The sequence below is a fragment of the Pithys albifrons genome, chromosome 21, assembly GCF_047495875.1.
Source record: "Pithys albifrons albifrons isolate INPA30051 chromosome 21, PitAlb_v1, whole genome shotgun sequence".
Classification (NCBI taxonomy): domain Eukaryota; kingdom Metazoa; phylum Chordata; class Aves; order Passeriformes; family Thamnophilidae; genus Pithys; species Pithys albifrons.
Genome location: NC_092478.1, coordinates 6,661,195 through 6,680,857, shown reverse-complemented (window position 1 = coordinate 6,680,857; position 19,663 = coordinate 6,661,195). Strand labels below are relative to the sequence as shown.

The 19,663-nt window shown below is 52.9% G+C and overlaps 2 protein-coding genes across 8 annotated transcripts in view; one reads left to right on the top strand and one right to left on the bottom strand.

The window, feature by feature from the left end:
* Positions 1-1,036: 1,036 nt before the first annotated feature.
* DUSP14 (dual specificity phosphatase 14) lies at positions 1,037-13,740 on the top strand. 2 transcript variants are annotated; one of them, XM_071574981.1, is made up of 3 exons: positions 1,037-1,174; positions 10,190-10,285; positions 11,679-13,740. In XM_071574981.1, the coding sequence occupies exon 3, from the start codon at positions 11,797-11,799 to the stop codon at positions 12,391-12,393; it is 597 nt and encodes a 198-aa protein (XP_071431082.1). In that variant the 5' UTR covers positions 1,037-1,174; positions 10,190-10,285; positions 11,679-11,796; the 3' UTR covers positions 12,394-13,740. The 2 variants fall into 2 exon arrangements, with proteins under 2 accessions (XP_071431082.1, XP_071431083.1); XM_071574982.1 differs by lacking the exon at positions 10,190-10,285.
* A 1,823-nt stretch (positions 13,741-15,563) lies between these two features.
* SYNRG (synergin gamma) overlaps positions 15,564-19,663 on the bottom strand; it is a 41,302-nt gene continuing 37,202 nt past the window's right edge. For all 6 annotated transcript variants that reach the window (XM_071574974.1, XM_071574975.1, XM_071574977.1 and 3 more), the window contains one exon: positions 15,564-19,264. In XM_071574974.1, the coding sequence (XP_071431075.1) occupies positions 19,133-19,264 (132 nt within the window). In that variant the 3' untranslated portion in view covers positions 15,564-19,132. The remainder of the gene's footprint in view (positions 19,265-19,663) is intronic.

The following is a 19,663-nucleotide window of genomic DNA, read 5'->3' as shown; positions in this document are numbered from 1 at the left end:
CCACCCTGACATGGGCAAGAGTCCAGCCTGACCCCCAGGATGGTGCCACGAGGAGTCCTGGGAGTGAGGCTCCTCTGGGCACCCACCATTCCTTTTATCCTGCTCCCAACGTGGGGAGGAGCAGTGGCTGTGGCTTGGGATGTCCTGTGTCACAAAAACCTTGCTCCTCTCTCTTTTCTAGGGCTGACCCACTCCCCTCTGGGTACCCAGCAAGCCAAGGGACTTGTCCTCACACACTGGCAGCATTCCCACAAGGACATGACATGTCCCATCCCAAACAGGGCCCTGCCACATACCCACACTCTGTCATGTCCTCACTGGGTCCCTCTCACATCCCCATGTCCACAGTGACCCTCTCATGTCCCCAGAGGGGCCCCAACATGTATCTTCATTGACTTTGACACATCCTATCCCCATAGGACCCCTCTCATGTCCCCACAGGAACCCCTGCTTGTCCACAGGGACTCCATTGTGTCCCCACACATGGTCACATCTCCACGGGGACCCTGTCACATCCCCATTGGAACCCCCACTTGTCCCCACACATGGTCCTATCCCTACAGGGACCCTGCCATGTCCCCACAAGGAACCTCACTTGTCCCCACACACAGTCACATCCCCACAGGGACCACACACACACATCCCCATGGGGACACCACTTGACCCCATCCCCGCAGAGACCCTCCCACATCCCCATGGGGACACCACTTGTCCCCATCCCCGCAGGGACCCCGCCATGTCCCCATGGGAACACCATTTGTCCCCATCCCCGCAGGGACCTCCCCACATCCCCGTGGGGACACCACTTCTCCCCAACCCCGCAGAAACCCTGCCATGTCCCCATGAGGTCACCACTTGTACCCGTCCCCGCAGAGACCCCATCATGTCCCTCGGGCTGCCCCCCGTTGCCCCACACACGCCCCCCTCTCCTCGGGGCCCGCGGGGCAGCGGCGGCGGCGGCTCCTTTAAGCGGGGCCGGTCTGCCGGAGCCCCCGCCCGGGGGCCGGGCCGGGCCGCCCCCCGTAGCCTGGTAACGGCGGCTCGGCGGGCGGGGGCGGCCCCGGCACCGCGGTCAGGTGGCACCGCCGAGACGGAGCCGGCCGAGCACGATAAAAGTCCCGGCCCGCCGCCGCCGCGGCTGCGAGGGAGTGAGGAGCTGCCGGCCGGAGCCATGGTAGGGACGGGCGGGGGCCGAGAGGGGGGAGTCGGGGGTCGAGGAGGGGCTCGGGGTGGAGCTCAGTGTGGGGCTCGGGATGGCCTCGCCCGGGCCGGGGTGCGGGGTCCCGCCGCTCCCCGCGGTGTTTCCGCCGCCTCGCGCTGTCCCCAGCCCGCCCCGCACGCGTACCGTGCCCTCTATGGGCACCACCGGCCCCCTTCGGAGCCCTCGGGGCTGCCTGCACAGACGGGATGGGTGCGCGGGGAGATTCCGCCCTGTCCGTCCCCGTCGGGATCGGGGTGCTGGGGCAGCGCCGCGGGACAGCGGCGGCGGCAGCGATGGCTGCGGTGGGACGGGGCAGCGGCGGCTCTGCCGGGGGTGCCTGCAGGAGCGGGACACCCGGTTGCGGTCGCTGAAAGCCCGGAGTAAGCCCGGCGAGGGAGAGGGGTGGCACCTCAGAGCTGCACCAGAGCAGCCATGGGTAGCGGTCGGGTGGTTCCTCGATGTGAAACGAGCCCCACCACGAGCTGTGCCGGAGCAGGGTACGCATCCCTGGGTCCTGCCGTGGGCACTCCCGAGTAAGCACCCATCCCTGGTTCTGCCATTAGCACTGCTCTCTCAGCACCCATCCCTGGCTCCTGTCCATCGAGCTGCTGGAACAGAGCACCCATCCCTGGCTCCAGCCCTCGGCACCCCTCCGTCAGCACCCATCCCTGGCTCTAGCCCTCGGCACCCCTCGCTCGGCACCCATCCCTGGCTCCTGCCCTTGGCACCCCCAGCTCTCAGGGCACCCGGGGGCTGGCAAACCTCGGAGCGTGCCCACGGCCGCCTGGCCTCTCATCCAAACTGGTTGTGTGCATGGCCCTTGACTCAGCTCCGGAGCAGCTGCTTTGAGCGACACCAGTAATCAATGAGTGGCATTTGGCTGCAGGGAGATGAGGCAGGATTGTAACCTGTTCAACTGGGCAGCCTTTTATTCTGGAGGTTTGAGTGTTGGCAGATGCCCTAATATCATGTTGCAAGTTCAGTTTATCCCTATTGCCCCTGCCACAGGAATTGTGGAGGATTAGCACTGACAAAACAGTGTTTTCCCTTACGATACACCAGATCAGTTGTCCCTGATCTGGTAGGGAGTGGATTCCTCCCTCAGGCCTCTCCATAAACCTTGGTGTGTGCTGTATTCTTGGTGGTTGGGACGTGGCACTCTGGTTCCCAAGGAATGAGAAAGAAGGGTCCCTAATTGGGGGGCACGTGCTGCTCCTCACTGGCAGAGATCTGCTGCCACGATTTGGCTGACGTGACCCTGGTGAACATCAAGGGAGCAGTAATGCAGTAGGTTTTAATTGATTTATGCCTGGAAGGTGTGAACGTGCAGCTCTGCCTGTCCTTCCTGCCCCTGAGGGCTTGCTTGGGTACTGGACATGGACACAGACATGCCAGTTTCCTCCAGGAACAAAGGTGAAATCCCAGGGATTTGATCTGAGCCCGTGCTGTGCTGCGGGGTCCGCTCTGGGCTCTGGCACTGCTTCCTTGTTGGTCAGGGCAAGATGGAAATTTGCATGGCTTAATTCAATACCTGATCCCAGCTGGAATCTCAGAGCTGGAAAGGCAGAGAGCTCATGCTGCTCTAGTGCTAGAAATGTACAGGGTGTGGGGGAAATTTCTCTCTGAGCTAGACATCATGAGAGGGAGGAAAGGGATGCACGAGAAAGTCTGACCACTGCTCTGAGAGTCAATATCAGCTTTGTCCCAGGAAACCTGCCACCTGCACACCTGGGCATGCAAAAAGAGGTTGGGAATGAGGAGAAGGGAAAAGGCATCTGGGCATGGCAGTGGGTAGTGGGAGCAGCTTCTCTCCCACTCACCACACACTGGCCCCACCAGAGCCATCTACACAAGGCTGTTCACCAGAGAGGCCTTCCAGGCTTCCTGCTACCACCTTCTTCCAGGGTGGTTTTCCCTAGAAGGTGGGGTAATGCCTCAAATCAGGCACAGGAGCTTCTTCCAGCCCCTTCTTTCCAGGTACACAACCTTCGCCACACCCCTGCCATTTATCACTTCCAAAAAGACACTCTGAGCAACCTACCACAAAGGGAAGTGTGAGCATTTATCAGAGAGGGCTCTGGCATTTGGAAATAGCTGAGGAATCTGAACAGCAGCCCCAGCTCCCTGGATGCTTGAGAATAGAGCCTGAGAATGGGAGGCAGGAACACAGCCTCACCCTTCATGGGGCACCTGTACTGCAGGCAGCATGTGGGCTCAACTCTATGACTATTCCATGCTTTAAAAATAATACAAAATAGTAATAATCAGGTAGTTTTGATTTTCCCAGCAGGAAGAAGTAACAGGTGCTGTCTCACTCACCACAGCTGGGGGGGTTGGGGGTGTCTGAACTGATAGGACTTTAACTCTCCCTGTTTCCACATCCCACCCCACAGCAGGGAGCGGCTGCAGGTCCCTCCCTTTGGAGGAGGCCAAGCAGCAGCTCACAGAGGCCAGAATCCTTCCTGGAGGAAATGTGAATTTGCAGTGTCCCTGAAAAATGCCATTCCCCCAAGCCTGGAGCAGCTGGAGTGACCTCCTGGGAGGCAAGGGCTGCTGGCCCTATGCTGCTTACATGGGAAACAATCACTGTCTCATGTAAACTTGATTTCCCACTAATTGATTAAAATTGGCCTCTCTTCTTGTTACCCTACACAACCCCATCGATGTGCTCAGAGGTGACCTCATTCCTTACAGCTGCTGTGGGCACATCCCACTATTCTCCCTTCAGCTGTGCCCAGCTCCTGTCTGGCCTTGAGAAGTGTAGGGAAAGCGTGCACAGCCCCTGGCCACAGGGAGTTTCTCCAGTGGGGGCTGTGTCACCATCAGGTTTATCAGGGTGCCAGGCTTCAGGACCCCCCTGAGAAGTCAGGCTGTTCAGAGTGTGCACCAATTGGCACTGCCCCTGGAAAAGGCCTGGTGAGAGCCAGCGTGGAAGCACCAGACCGTTTCCAGGACACGTTGCAGTGAATTTGCAGCTGCCTTCAATTTTATGGGTTTTAGGGTGGGCAGGAGCAGAGCCCAGCACCTCTGCCCCCACACACAGCCCAGCCACAGCCGCAGTTGGCACAGCCCTGGGCCCAGCAGGGTCACACACAAGCAAACACACCAGGTCCCTGTGTTTTGTTCGCCTAACAGGGAAGAGATTGTGTCCCTCCTGTCAGCTGTGACTGCGCAGGGCACGGCTCCGGAAAAAACAAGGCTCCATCTTGCAGCACCCCGGGAGCCGGAGCCAGGCATGGGTCTGCTCCCTGAGTGTGCCCCTCTCCATTCACACCCCCCGGGGTCATGCTTGGACACAGGAAGCAGGGCATGGAGCAAGGAAGCTTTCCTAAACTCTACATGCAATCCAGATGCCATCAGCTGGCACTGAAATGATCTGTAGCATTTCCCAACATTCAACCCCTCCATTCAGGGCTGGGAAACAGCCCTGGGTGTTTAACTGCATACAGAACTGATGCTGCACACAACTGTTGGATCCCATTCGTGCCTCCTCAAGGCTTAATCCTGTTTTTTTAAAGCTTTTCATGGACCCACCCAGAATTTTAAAGCAAGATGCAGGTGGCCACACTACTGGTCTGTCCTGGGTGAGCCCCGTGCCCCCACTGTGCTCTCCAAGTGACTGAAACACAAAGCAGGGTGTGCAGGAGCCCGTGGCTCTGAAAGAACAGACGTGGCTTTAAAAAGAAAGATGGTTTGTTTTTCTTGCATCAAATCCTCTTGCTGCTTGCTGAGGGAAGCTTGTCCTCGGAACAGAGCAAGGATTTTATAAATACCAGCTTGCTCCAGGTTGTGCCTGCTCCCCGTCTCGCTCCATCCCTTTGGCCGGGAGCTCTCCCTGTGGCCAGAGGTTGGGCTGGCAGCTGGCACGATCCAGCTGCCGAGCAGAGAGGAAGCAACTCTGCCTGTTCCCACACTGGAGCGGCATGGAGGGGGTGGCTCTGTGGCAGGGATCACAGCGTGCCCGTGGGCAGCTCTGCTGCCTCGCCGAGGAGACGGTGACAGCGGGAATCAGGAGTCAGAGGAGCTGCCGCCCTGCCTGGCAGCCATGGACCCTGCCCAGCGGGCCAAATGGCATCATCCTTGGATGGATCCTTTCAAAAACCTCACCGCCCATTTTTCCTGCTCTGTTGGTGCTGGGAGAATGGCAGATCAGGGAGTGAGGCTTTGGCTTGCAGAGCAAGGAGGGGCTGAGGAGAGGGCAGAGCACAGATGCAGGAGGCAGCGGGTGGGGTTGCCAAGCCCTGGCCTCACCCAGGGCACCAGGCACCCCAGTGGTGCCAGTGGGAGCGAAATGAGCCGTGACACAAGAGCGTCGGCTGTCACTGCTCCAAAGGCAGCGTGACAGCAGGCTGGGACGGGCTTCTCAGGGATCACCAGCCCCTGCAGCCCAGGGAGCTGGCTTGGGTCATGGGAGCAGCCCAGATTCCAGGTGTGTGGGAGAGGCAAGACTGTGCTTATGGACTAAATGTATTCGATCCGAGGTTGTTGAGCAATGACCAGGTCATTGAGCTTCCCAGGAGAGCCGGATGTTGTGTGCAGAGTGTCTTGTGGTATATTTTGGGCATGATTGGCCTTTTCACGAATCCTCTGGGAAGTTATGGGTGTGTTCTGGCAAGCGTGGGGGACCCGGCTGTGCTGGGAGCTGCACAAGCAGCCAGGCCTGCTCAGAGCTCCGGGCAGACAGATTATTATCTTGATTTAACATCTGACAGTTCCCATCCTGTGCTCGCCGAGAGGCCAAGGCAGGCTGTGTGCAGAATCAATCAGGGTTCGGTCGTGGCATCCTCTGTCTCAGCCCAGATCATCCCACTGTCCCCGCCTGCTCCCCTTCCTTCGTTTCCATTCCAAACCAAACCACTCGGCCCTTCATCATGACGATGTGCCGATGGCTCTGCCCCGTGCTCCGAGAGGAGCCAGTAATGGCTCCAGGAGCACATCCACCACAACCAAAGGAAGGAGATCGAAGACCCGGCAGAGCAAACGGCTGCAGGAGGGACGGCAAGAGAAGCGAGGAGCCAGCAGCTCTCACACATCCTCTCCCCTCCCGGCTCTGCTTCAGGCTCCCTTGGACTCGGCACAAGCAAGCCCTGACCCGAGGATGGCTGCAGTTCATGCTCTCTGCTGAAATTTATTTGAAATGCCACTCTCCAGGACCATTTCTGAAGCAATTTGCTGTTCAGCCTGGCTGGGAAGAGCCCTGAGCAGGCTCGTTCATTCAGCGCCTGCCATATTGACTCTTCTCTTTACTGCAGGATTAGAGAGCATTTGTCATCTCCAAAATGAATAACTTTTCCTCTCCTGGGAGGGGGGAGAAGGCTTGCCTTAGTACTGACATTTCACACACCCAGCCCATAAACCTGCTTTGAATCCCAGATGATGCTCTGGGAATAAAACCAGGGGCTTCAGTGTCTCTGCTCCATCAGTAGAGCAGGGCCCACCACGCCCTTGGGCCTCCCCCCACCCCAAACCTACAGCCCAAGGGGAGAGGGGTCTGGGGGAGCTCCCACCTGTGCCAGGTACCAGCTCCATTGCTGTTACTGACACAGAACCCAACATGAACTGCAAGGCTTATTTAAGTCCCTCAGGGACAAGCCACAGAAGCACTTTAAAAAAAAAAAAAAAGAGAAGAAAACTCAGAATCAGAGCAAACCACCCAGCAGCAGCACCAGAATAAGAAGGCAGAAGCTCAGACTTGCCAATTCATTGTCTAGAGCCCGACCAGCTCTCCCTCCTGTCCTGGCGATCACAGTATTTAACTCACATCACCCTGTTTGCCTCTGTCTTTTGAGCTTCCAGAGGCGTTTTCAAGCTTTTTTTGGGAGCCTCAGGAGCTGACAATGCTTCCCCGTGGGAATTTCAGCCTTTGTTAACAGAACTGCATTCCCAGGAATGAAAGGAAGAGAAACAAACTCCAACTGTTGCAAGATTTGGAAGAGCAGAGCCATGAGCATTGCCAGCAGCAACCCCTCGGAGGGGCTGCACCACCAAAACACAAACCAAGACATGGGGATTGCTGTATTGCTTTGGACAGCCCCTTAATGGAGAGGAGCTGCTCTGAGGCCAGGAAATCCAGCCCCGGTGGGATACAACCAGCCTTTCATGGGAGCAGCTACCACAGACAAAGCATCTGCCCCTTCTGCTGGGACAGGTGAACCACAAAGCTCAGCCTCAAGATAGAGCAGAACACGCCAAGCCTGAGAGAAGCAGCCAGACCCACCTGAGCCACGGAGCTGTGCCGAGCCGGGGGGTGCAGGATGGGATTCTGGCCATGGTGGGTGCTGGAGAAGCGTCCCCTCATCGTAAACCTGCACCTGAGGATGGTGCTGGCCAGGAGCTCTGGGAAAGGACCTGGAGGCTTTGAAGAGCAGTGTTCTCCAAGCTGTAATTACCCACTCGCTTCCCCCACCCCTGATTATGCAGATGAGGGAAATGGCAGAACCCACCAGGCTGCTGGGGAGGGAAGAGGCTGCACGGGTCCTGGCCCTGCAGCACCAGAGTCCCCAGAGACCCCCTGCCATCCCAGCATCCCAGCCCTCCCTGGGTCAGCACATGGCACTGGCTGTTCTCTGTGCATGGGCAAGACCAAGGCAGAGTCTGGAAAGGGCTTGGCTGTGGATTGAGGCTGTTACAAGATTAATTAATTTTTTAATTGGAGTCAGCTCAGCAAACGAGGATATGATGATGGGAACACCTGGTTGCTACCAGCCCATCACTAGCCAGTCTTTTCCCAAAGGACCATGCTGCACCATCTGGGAATTTCAGCCCTTTGCAGGAAACAACAATCACATTCCACTTCCTTTGGAAGGTATTTTCAGTGCTGCTATAGGGACAGTTCTGGATACAAACCCTTGGATACACTGCCTGGTGCTGGGGAGTACCTGTGGGGACAAGCCAGCCCAGACAGGCCCCAGCACCCCAAGGACACACTTTAGGCTGGTGTGACCCCCCCCCCTGCTCCCCAAGCCTATACCAGCACTCGGAAACTCCAGCTGAGAAGAAATGGGAGACAGTGTGGCGTTTTTATTTCACATGAGATGGTGCAAACTGGCTCTACCAGTGCAGGTCCTGCAGCAGAGGCTGAAGGAAGCAGCTGGTGCCTCTTCCCATGCCAGGAGCCTGTTGTGCCACCCGCCTTCCCAGGCACCACAGGTGGCACAGCCAGGGCTGGGCTGTGTGTGTCTCTTGTTCAGTCTTCAGCTATTTTTTCCTCCCTTTTTTGCAACAGCTGGGAAGAGGCTTTTCACTCCTTTCCACTCTGCCCCAGCACAATGATGGGAACTGCTGCGTGAAGAGCAACAGTGCTGGATTGCAGTGGGATAACATGGGTGTGCTGAGAAAGGCAAATGGAGTTTTGTGGGAGCAAAACTGCACTTCAGGCAAGGCTTTGTCCGAGCTGGGGCCAGGCAGGAGGTGTGGCTCTGGGGCCAGATGAAGGCTCACACATCTCAGGCAAAGGCGCCGCACCCAGCAGGAGCTGCTGCCAGCCCCGGCAGACGAGGCCCCTTTCATTCCCAGCTCCCTGCATGCCAGCAGCTGCTCAGCCTGGTGTGTGTGGGCAGGAGTGTGGCTCTGTCACATGCCTGAGACAGCACATCGCAGTCAGTGGCATCCCAGGCAGCTCCTGCTGTGAGCGCCGTGGGACACAGGAAGGGACACTGGCACTGCCTCTCTCCCTTGGTGGCTTTCCTCCAGTGTATGGCAGCATCCTCAGCCAGCAGGCAGGTGGGCTGGGAGCACAGCAGCCTTATCTCGCTTAAATAATGAGCTCCTCTCCAAAGCATTCAGTCATTCTGGCTGAGAGCTGCTCAGGACCCAGCAGAGGCTGTGCTGCCTGTGTCGGCCATTCAGAGCCCCAGGGGTGTAAGTGGGATGTAACAAGTTGCCCAGAGAAGCTGTGGCTGCGCCATCCCTGAAGTGTCTGTCCAAGGCCAGGCTGGAGCAACCTGGTCTAGGGGAAGGTGTCCCTGCCCATGGCAGGGGGGTTAAAACAAAATGAGCTTTAAGGTCCCTTTCAACCCAAACCATCCTGGAATTCTGTGATGCGGGACTGTGGACACCCGTCTGCGTTCCCAGCTGGCCCCAAAATCCACCCTATTTTCCCACTGCTGCTGCCAGCAAGCAGAGGGGGGACAGAGATGCCTGTTCCTGGGGAGCAGCATGTCCTGTGGCCATACCCTGCTGATCCAGCTGCCTGTCCATCCTGGCGGCCGTGCCAGCGGTGACAGGAGTGGGTGGTACATGGGTGTTTTACTGCCAGCCCAGTGGCCCCAGAGTCTGCAGAGCAAGCCCAGCCTGTCACATGCAAATATCCGGATAAGTTGCTGCCTGCAAACAGGAAGCACTGTATGGAAAGCAGTAAAGCCCTTCCCAAATCATGCCAGGAGTGCTCTGGGTCTCCCTGGGAGCAGCTGGAGGAGGGTCTGCCTTGCACAGAGCTGGTGTGGGGTGCGCGCTGCTCTGCCGAGGTCCAGCAGCATTTCCCAGCTGCTTCACCTCCACCCTGGGGGCTTGTGGTGCTTGTGGTCTGGCAGAATTAAACAGGGATGTTGACCCATCCTCTGCTTTCTGAGAGTGGAATGTTGTGGCTCTGGCACCAGCTCTTCCCCTTCCCATTCACCCTATACTTCCAGCAGTGCCTCAGGGAGCAGGAACAGGGGCTCTCCACCCCATGGCTTTGGGCATAGACATGGTGAGCACCTGGGCAGATGCTAAAGGAGACATTAGAGCAAATTAATTACTTAAACTCTTTAATTTTTTTGAGCCATGACTTTTGCCCCAGCCTCAGATTCCTCTGGGCCCACTGTGGTGTTGAGTGCTGTGCTGGCAGGAATTGGTGGCATTATGGTATCAGCAGCAAATGCCTTCCAAGCCCTCCGTCTGCCTGATGACCAGCAGGGAACTGTGATCTTCCCTACCAGTTCTTGGAAAACCACCTAAATGAGGTCCACTACAAATCCCAGTAAAATCCATGCTCTCTTCTCTCCCCAGCTCAGGATTGGATACACTCTATGAGCCATCCCATCAGTGTCCCACAGCATCCCGGTGCTGATCCATGATTTGGAGCAGGACATTTTCTGACCAAGCGTAAGTGCCCCAGTCCTTTACACTGTCAGTAAGAGCTGTTTGAGAGCAGGGATTTCCCTTGCTTAAAAGACTTTCTTCCTTTGAAAAAACACCTTTTTCCTTGTTGCTCCAGCTGGGCAACTGCAGTGGGGTGTCCACAGGGGAAGCTGAGTGCTCACAGCTGCAACAAGACCCGCCTTGTTGGGGCAGGAGCTCTTGCAGCACTTTGGACCCACAGCTTCAGGAGCTGCTCAAGTAGGTGCCCACAGGGAAGAGCCATAGAAGAGGCCATGTTATGCTCATTAAGTTCCTGTACCACAGAGCCAAAAATCTGCTTGCAGCACCACCAGCCACTGCTGGAACCTGCTGGTGATTCCTGGAGCATGGGATGTGGGCAGACACTGCACCAAGGGCTGGGGAAACCATAGCCAGGGTCTCTCAGCCCTTTGAGAACACTCTGACTTGAGAGTGAACTGCTGGAGAGAGAGATCCCTTTCCCCCAAGATGCTGAGCATCCCCCAGGTGCCCCCCAGCAGTGCCAGTATCATGGGTGGGCTCAGAGGTACCTGGGCAGGGCAGGGACTCTCCAGCCTGCACACACCAGAGCCTCTCCTATGGCCTGTCTGCAGCTGAACACACAAACTGGCAAATTATTTATGCTCCAGGGCTTGTCCCCTTGGCTGTGGTTTCTCCACTGGCTTTGGAGAAGCCCTCAAGGAGCCAGGGGAATCAGAGCAGGGGTCCCTCCTGGGGCCACGTGGCTCCTGTGGGCAATCCCAAGCCTTTCTCTAAAGTGTTACTCGGGCATTAAAACAGCAGCGGAGCCTCCCCTGTCCCAGGCTCTGCTCGGGTTTTACTCTCAGCTTCTGACATAACCAGGTCACTCTTTCCACACTTCCCCTGCCTCCATGAGAACTGATGACTGATCGGGATGGACGTGACTCATTGCTTTCCTAATGAGCGACTTTCCTCTTGTTTATGTGCTTTGGCGGGGCCTTTCATACACCTAAAAAAGAAGGGTGGCACTGGGAGAGGGCAGGGTGCTGGAAATTGCTGGCATCTGCTGTTCCTCACCATCCCGCTGGCCTCTGGCCAGCTGTGAAGCTGCTGGGTTTGAGCATGGAAAAGGTGAAGCTCATCTTCCATATGCTGATCCAGGTGAGATTCTGTCTCGGCCCACAGGTAAACCCTCGACAAGTAATTGGAGATCATTAGGCTGGGAGATTTTTGGTTTCTGTTCTGTCCAGGTGATGCCTGGGGGTTTGGTGATAACAGGCACTGTGAAATCAGACCCACATTCCCCACAGAGCTTTGCCAGCCCACAGCAGGGCGAGTTGGGGTTTTCCTGTTCCCTCGCACACACGTGGCTCAGGGACAGCTGCCCCTCTCATATGGCCTCACTTGTGTTTTGCAGTGACTAAGCAGAGGAAGTTCTCGCTGTCCTACCACCACCAGGCCAGACAATCCTTCCCTTGGCTGAAGATCCCGTTGGATCTCTTCCCATAATGGAAGCGTGAGTGCCAAGATCCTCCATGACCTCCAGAAGCCACAACTCCTTACCGAGAACTCTGATGGCTCCACGAATGCTTTCCGAAGGTGCCCTGGGGGGCATCGCCCAAATCACCCCCTCACTGTACCTGAGCCGGGGCAGCGTCGCCTCCAACCGGCACCTGCTGCTCTCCCGGGGCATCACCTGCATCATCAACGCCACCATTGAGATCCCCAACTTCAACTGGCCCCAGTTTGAATACGTCAAAGTGCCTTTGGCTGACATGCCCAATGCCCCCATCTCCCTGTACTTCGACAGCGTCGCCGACAAGATCAACAGCGTGGCGCGGAAACACGGGGCCACGCTGGTGCACTGCGCCGCCGGCGTCAGCAGGTCGGCCACGCTCTGCATCGCCTTCCTCATGAAGTACCACAAGGTCTCCCTCTTCGAGGCCTACAACTGGGTCAAGTCCCGGCGCCCTGTCATCCGGCCCAACGTGGGCTTCTGGAGGCAACTGATAGACTACGAGAGGAAGCTCTTCGGGAAGACGACGGTTAAAATGGTACAGACACCATACGGCATCATCCCAGACGTTTATGAGAGAGAGAGGAGACCCCTGATGCCTTACTGGGGAATTTAATGGGACTGCAGACAGGAAGCACAACAGAAGGGACACCCTATTCTGAGTCAACCAAACTGCAGACATTCCCTTCTTCTACAGCCAACTTTGATTCTTTACCATACAGCAGAACCTCAATTCTCACCTCACTAACCTGTAAGGCCAACAATTCCCTTCAAAGCATTTCTCTCTCTGGGGATTTCCCATCTGCATCTCTTTCATTTAGCAGAACCAGGTCTCCTTATGAGTTTATTCCTTCCATAAAGCCTCCCTCCTTTTTTAGTTAGTTTATTAGGATCCTCCAAGGAAAGGCCTAAGAGGCATTTGGCAGAGGTGATGAGCCAAGTGCACTTTGTAATGCAGTAGTAGCCTGGATATTTTGTTATAGCTTGTTTGCTTCCTTGCAAAACCCTGTAGTGGCCTGGGAGCAGCACTAGTATGGAGTAAACAAGGCCCTGCTCCACGGCAGTGGGTTTTCCAAGTGTCAGGAAGGCAGGAATACAGGGCTGTGGTGCTAGTGCTGGTGTTTTCTTTAACATCCATAGTGACTCTCAGTATATAGTGTTTGAGATCTTTAGTCAGCTCTTAATCGTATTCGAAGTTAGAAAAACAAAAAATCAAAAAAAAAGAATCAGTCCATGTCGGCCACAAGGAAAAGGAAATTTGAACAACTCAAATCAAAGAAATACAAGATCCTTTTTCACTCATTCCATGGCAGGGCAATAGTCCTGGAATACACTTCAACTACTGGAAAATGCTGGTGTGTTTTTTGGGTGGAAAGTCAACAGATCTTGTCCAGATGTGGCTCAAGACAGAAGCAAGAGGGCTGAACCCACTGGACAACCAAAGAGACGTTCAGGAATCTGTTCATGGCCACCTGCCCGAGGGGCTGGGCCACATGTGTGAACATTCCAGCAAACACTCAGTTGGAAGTAGGTAAATCCGCTTGATTCTTCAGCTCTGAGTCCGGTCATGATCTGCCTTAGCCCGTTTCTGAATCACTCCATTCCGTCCTCAAGGTTATGCTGCATTCTAGGATTATTCCGCGCAAACGGATCTGTCCACCCTCCCGGACGGGGCAGAGAGGCTTTGCCTTGTGCTGCGTGTGCTGGGAGCGATTCCAACCCCAACTTTTCCATGGGAGAAGCCTTTCCGTGACTCCTGGCTGTCGCTGCCCTCCCAGCAGATGGGAAGGGACTGGTTTCCTTGGAGCGTAACCGGAGCCCAGGAGAGCACCATTCCTGAGGAGACACTGCTGTCCTCTGCCTCTGGAGGAGGAGCAGGCAGACTGCTGGATGCCACAATCGCTGATTTAAATGAGATTCTATACTTGTAAAACAAAAAAAATCAATAAAGATCAAACCAGAACATGTGTTGGTTTCCTGTTCCGAGCGGCACTAATGGAGCTTCGAGAGCAGTGGGAACACGGCGTAACGCGGAGCAGTGGCTTTAGACAAACCTGGACCTGAGCCTTGAGAAAAACACTGTGAGCTGTTCCCAGCACTCAGTTCACAATCCATCCTGCAATTCCTGCTCCTCATCACACCAGGCAAGCAATTCATTGGGCTGTTTCAGAGTTTTTATCTCCCCAAGTGCTGGTGAACAGCCGAGGTTTTGAGGAGCAGCAGCTGAAGGGCTCTCCCAGCTCAACGGTGCTGAAAGTCATCAGTGCTGAAATAAATACTGATACTGCCAATACAAAAACTGTTTAAATGGCTTCAACCTCAGTGGGATCATGAGTAAAACCAGAGCTGGCTGGAATAAAAGTCTCGATCAGAGTGAATTTGCTACAGCGGCCTTGGCCTATATTGTTGACCCAGAATTTTCCCATTTACTTGAGACCCCAGAGTAAATGCCACTCTCTGAGACTCACCCAGGGAAGGACAAGGAGCTCTGTGGTTCCCAGACTCCAGAAGGTCCAGTGAGGATGCTGAAAGTTCAGAGACTCTTAAGTGAGGCCCAAGGGCACTTACTGGGGGGGTGTTGGCAGGAGAGAGCTCTCAGCCCCTGTGGGTTCAAACTGCACTGACACCACAGAGATGTCCCTGTGAAAAGTTACTGCACATTTCTCACCATTCCAAGGGCATCTAAAGCCATTCAGTTTCCTGAAAACACGGATGTATTCCCCCCATTCCCCAGCAAACCCACCTTTGATCCTTTATCCTGGATGCACACAGACAGAAAAGCCATAAACCCCCCCAAAACTCCCACACCAGTTTTCCCAGTAATATCCACACAGGGATCTCGGTGTCCTCCAGCACCACAAGGACATGAGAAGTTTCCTCCTGCTTTTCCAGATGAGTTTTGTCCCTCTGAAATAAAGGTGAGGTTTGGCATCAGCTGCTCCCAGTGGCTGTATCCCAGCTCCAGTGGCAGACAGAGGAGATGGAGACTGATGTCCACTTAAAAAAATGAATTTTACTCCCTATTTTTATCATGAATTAAACTGCAGCCAGGAAAATGGTGAGGAACTAGAGAGTAAAAAATCAAGACTAATTGTTAATTTGGAGACATTCCAACACATGACATTTTAAGGGGGAACAAATAACTAAAAACTGAAGTCTGCTCACAGAATTAAACTTTACCTAAAAAATGGGCAGTGTATAATTTAACAGCATTTTTTAATGTAAAAACTGAATGTAAAAATTCTCCACTTTGAATTATTCCGTAATTGCACTGCCGGAGTACCAAGGGAAGATGCTGATGTTCAGCCAAGAAGACACCAAAGGCTGATTTTTAAACACAAGGGAAAGTTAGACATATAAAAAAATGTAATTACCTAATAAAGCACATCAGGAAACAAAGAATTCACCTGAAATCCCCATTTGAGGTTATATTACAGTGTTAATGCTTGCGAGTATTTCTTTGCAAAAGCTCCTCTTGTGTTCTCTCCAACAAAAGAGATTTTATATGAGTGTTTTTCCCCTGACAATCCAGTTTTTCCATCCTCAAATCTGTAGATTCCAAAGAAGAGAGTGAGGCACAGTTCAGCTTGGATCGCTGCTATCACACCCACTGGATTTGAGGGGAACATCCCTCTTCCTCTTCCCCAGGGACTTTTCCAAATGGTATCTTAATTGCCTGGAAAATATTTCATGTTTTTCAATATTTGGTGAGGCACTTTCCACATCCCAGCCACAAAGGAGGTTTCACTTACATTATGATATAAATATTTCAGCTTCCCAGGCTGGTCAGATACAAAGTGAGCTTTTTATTGAACACAAGGTTTGAATCTCAACACAAGATTTATAAATCATTGCAGGTATTAAGGGAATAAACAAGGTACTAAAGTCAATTAATAACACTTATTCTCATTGGATTTAAAATACCAGGAGTGACTCCAGCATAGAACAAACCCAAACAGCTCCAACTAATAATCACAAAACCACTTCTGGAAGAGAAATAAGGTTTGCCCAGAGGGCAAGAGAAGAATCACAATATAAAGAGAAGTTTTCTGATCACTTTTCCTCATAAAATTACAACATTCATATTTTAATGTACAGAACTGGAATTAAATACAGGTCCAGAATTAAAAACAAACCTGAAGCAGCAGTTTGTACAACAGCAGTTTTTATTGGAAAGGCAGGTTTTGTTTCAAGTTTAATTAATTCCCAGTGTAGCTGACCAGAACTCAGAGCATTCCATGGGTTTCCTGCAGCTCCTGCTCAACCTGAGGCTGAACTTCACTCCCTCACAAACCCTGCACAGATTTCAAGGAAGGAGCTGCTCAGACCAAACCCAGTAAAGCAAAGCTGCTGCCAGGGAGGAGAAATCATTGGAATGATCAGTGCATGAGGTGACAATTCCCAGGCTACAGGTGACTTCCGAGGGGCTGCAGGAGCCAAGGTGGGCAGGTACCCAGGAATTCACACCCAAACACGGAGATGGAGGGGCAGGAAGAGGTTGGAGCAGCCCCAGCACTCCCAGCACCAGGGAAAAGCCGCCACCCACGGCCACAGCACAGAAGCACCGGGAATACAATGGGGAAAAGCCATAAATACATTAAATAACCAAGCTAATAATCCCTTAGAACTCCAAATATACACAAACAGACAGAAAACCCACTTTTCACAGGTCATGCCCAGGCAGTTTCAGAAAACACATACATTAAAAAACCAAAATCCCGTTTCTCTTTTCCAGTGACAGATCCATGCAGGCAAAGGAGTTACAGGTCTGAAATTCCACACAGCCAAAGTGAAGGCTGCATGTCCAGGTGCCTGTACACAGAGGGACTGGGGAAAGGTGGGCTGTGACAATCCTGTCACCTTGGATGCAGCTTGGAAGGACACTGGGCTTTGGCTGGCAGCAACATCCGAGAGGATGCTGAATGCTCCAGTGAGTCATTGGAATGACTGGGATCTGTGAGCTGATCCTCCCCTTTATGGGGGGATCTCCATGAAAACATTCCATGTGTTCCCAAGACAGGAAGGTGTTGGGAGCAGAACACTTCCTGCTTCCACAAAGGCAGGGACAATGCCTGTTCTCTGGCAGCAGTGCCATCCTCCAGTGAGCTCTACTGCAACTGGAATTGTAAATGTCCATTCCTTATTTTTATGGGCCAAAAGACACATTGCATACAGCTCAGAGGGAGCTGACCTGATAACAAGTACAGGAAAACCATCACTGAGAAATGCTTCTATGACAATACAGCTAATGCTTTAAATTCCACACTGTGGCCTCTCATTTGTGGCATCCTCTTTTAATTAGGGAAAAAAACTCCAGCTAGCAAAGTGTTTGGGAGCTGACCCAGGCAGACACCAAACTCCCTTTTCCCTGTACAGCATTCCCAGAACCACTGGAGAAGTCCCCATGCTTGCAGCAAGATGAGGCTTTCCCTGAAGTCAGACAGTGCCTCAGTGCTTGTGGAATTCAAGAGGTAAAAGGGAGCTCTGGCTCCCTGTCCCCAAACTCCCATGGGAACACCTGCCCTGGTGAGGGGCACAGCAGGGCCCGAGTGTGATGGAAAACCACAGACAGGCACAAGCTGGGGTGCTGGAGCTCTTTCACACCTAATAAAGGGAGAGAAGCAATGAGTGGCTTCCCTGGTTTTTTGACTGGGAAAGGATGTGGGCAGTCCCTGTCACACCATGGAAAATCTGCCTCTGGATTAGCCGGAGTTGGCGACTGGAGGCACACGTTGCTTTATTTTATGAATGAGCTAATTTGAGGCAGCAAGATTTATTGTAATTGGTGTAAATAAGGAGCCAGACACCTCTGAGCCAAGATTCTTTCATTTGGGCTAATTAATAGTTTAGTATAACTAAGCTGGTTTGTTTTTTAAATACAAAGCATCGTTTTCTTCATTGTAATTTCTGTTTCAGCAAATAACCACAGGTCAGTGTCAGGTACTTGAATTGGAGGCAAGATTAGCTTGGAAAAGCTGCTGATATCTCTGGGGAGAAGGGAGAGATCTGAGGAATTTAAGTCAAAGAATTAAGGAGAAAGTTGTACCCGATGGATTTACACCCCACTTCCTTCCCTGCAGACCAGACTGGATAGTGGTAAGTCTCTTATAATGCAAGGAAGCTTCAATTAGGTTTAAAATCCTGTAACAGCACTGCTGTGTCCACTGGATATTGGATCTGAAGGAAGAATCAGGTACTTCAGATGTACAGGTGGCATTTAGTTACAAAATTATACAAACCTCCTGTCCAGAGAGGTGTGTACCTGCCATAAACCACAAACCAGCAGGTACACAATGCCCTGCTTCAAACACCAGCTTGCTAAGACCACCAACTTCCAGAGTTAAATCCCTTTGGGTGTTAAATCCCACTCCCTGTCACAGGAGCCAAGAGCCACCTCCTGCTGCCAGCTCTGAGTCACAGAAACACGTTACTACAGGCAGCACCCAACTGCACGAGCTACACACAGACATCCCATCAGGAAAAGCATCTGAACACCCAAAAAAGGTAAAGTATCTACACAGGAGCAGAAGTGCTGCATCAGCAGAGTCCAGTTTTCAACAGTGGTGCAGCCACACAGCTACCAAAGGGCCAGGAGAAACATAAATCACACCTGGAGTTCAGCACAATTCCAGGGACGTTTATCTGTATTTTACAACAAAGCTGCAAGTTTGAAACTCCAGCTGCCTGTAAGACAGAATCCAGGTCTTACAGGGAAAATTTCAACACTTTTCCAGTCCTTACCCCACCAGGAACCAACGAGTTCAGCACACAAACAACTTCCAGCACAGAGCACTGGAGGTGTGAATCCACAGCAGCTCTCCAGGCTCATTCCTTCTGAGTCAATAATTCATTTTGCCTCCATGGCTGCCGTGACTCATGTGCTGTGATATCATAGCAGTGAGTATTTAAAGAACAGCATCATGATCCATATCCCAAACACCTTAAAGAAAAGATTTGCTTACAAATACAGACTTCAAATACTTAAGTGGTCACTGCTATGCAAATCAGCCCAGCATTCCAGGTTCTCTGGGAATGTCAGTGCTGGCTTCTCCCAGGTTCATGCACAGGGCTACCAGGCTGCTTTTACACAGAACATGTTTTCTTCTTGAGAAAGTCTGAAATGCCACATTTTTTTGCCATACTACATTTTTTTCTGGTTATTTCTGAACTTGTGGCCATTTCGAGTGAATTCTTCACTGTCTGTGACAGTGGTTTTAACCTGTTACAGTCCAAAACACAACCCCAAGCATTTCAAACCCTGAGCCCAACTCCAGCCTCTCCACTCACTCCACCCCACCAGTTACCCCAAGTCCTGCATTATTAGCCCCAAAGGTCCACCTTCAGTGCATCTGCTTTCAGAGCAGGTCTGGCAGGATGAGACCTGGAGGTTTGGGCTCCACACAGTTGATCCAGAAGTTTGCACAGCTGGCGTGGTACTGGTGCCCTCCATAGGCCAGCTTGAAGTTATCTGTCTCGGAATTAAAGGCCTGCAAGAAGAATTGAAACAAGTGTGACAGTCTGATCTACTCCAGGATCTAAAACTAGAGTGGAAAATGGATAGAGCACAGGTATCACCCTGGAATGGCACAGCATGGCAGGACCCTCCCCTGAGCACAATGCCCCATAAACTGTATTTTATTTTAGTTACAGGTGGACAAAACCTTCAGCCATCACACCTGAGCCAACTTATACCTGCATGAAGGGAGCCCTGTGATTACCACACTGCCTGGTCTGACCCCTGGCAACTAACTCACCTCATGTTATGTGTCTTCCAGTTCTGCTCTGTGCCCCTAACAAGGTAAAGCTTGTCCTGCCAGCCTGCAGACAGCTCCTCCATTTATTTCCTGGCTCCAGTTCTGGGAGTTAGGCAGGTGCAATGCCTGCTA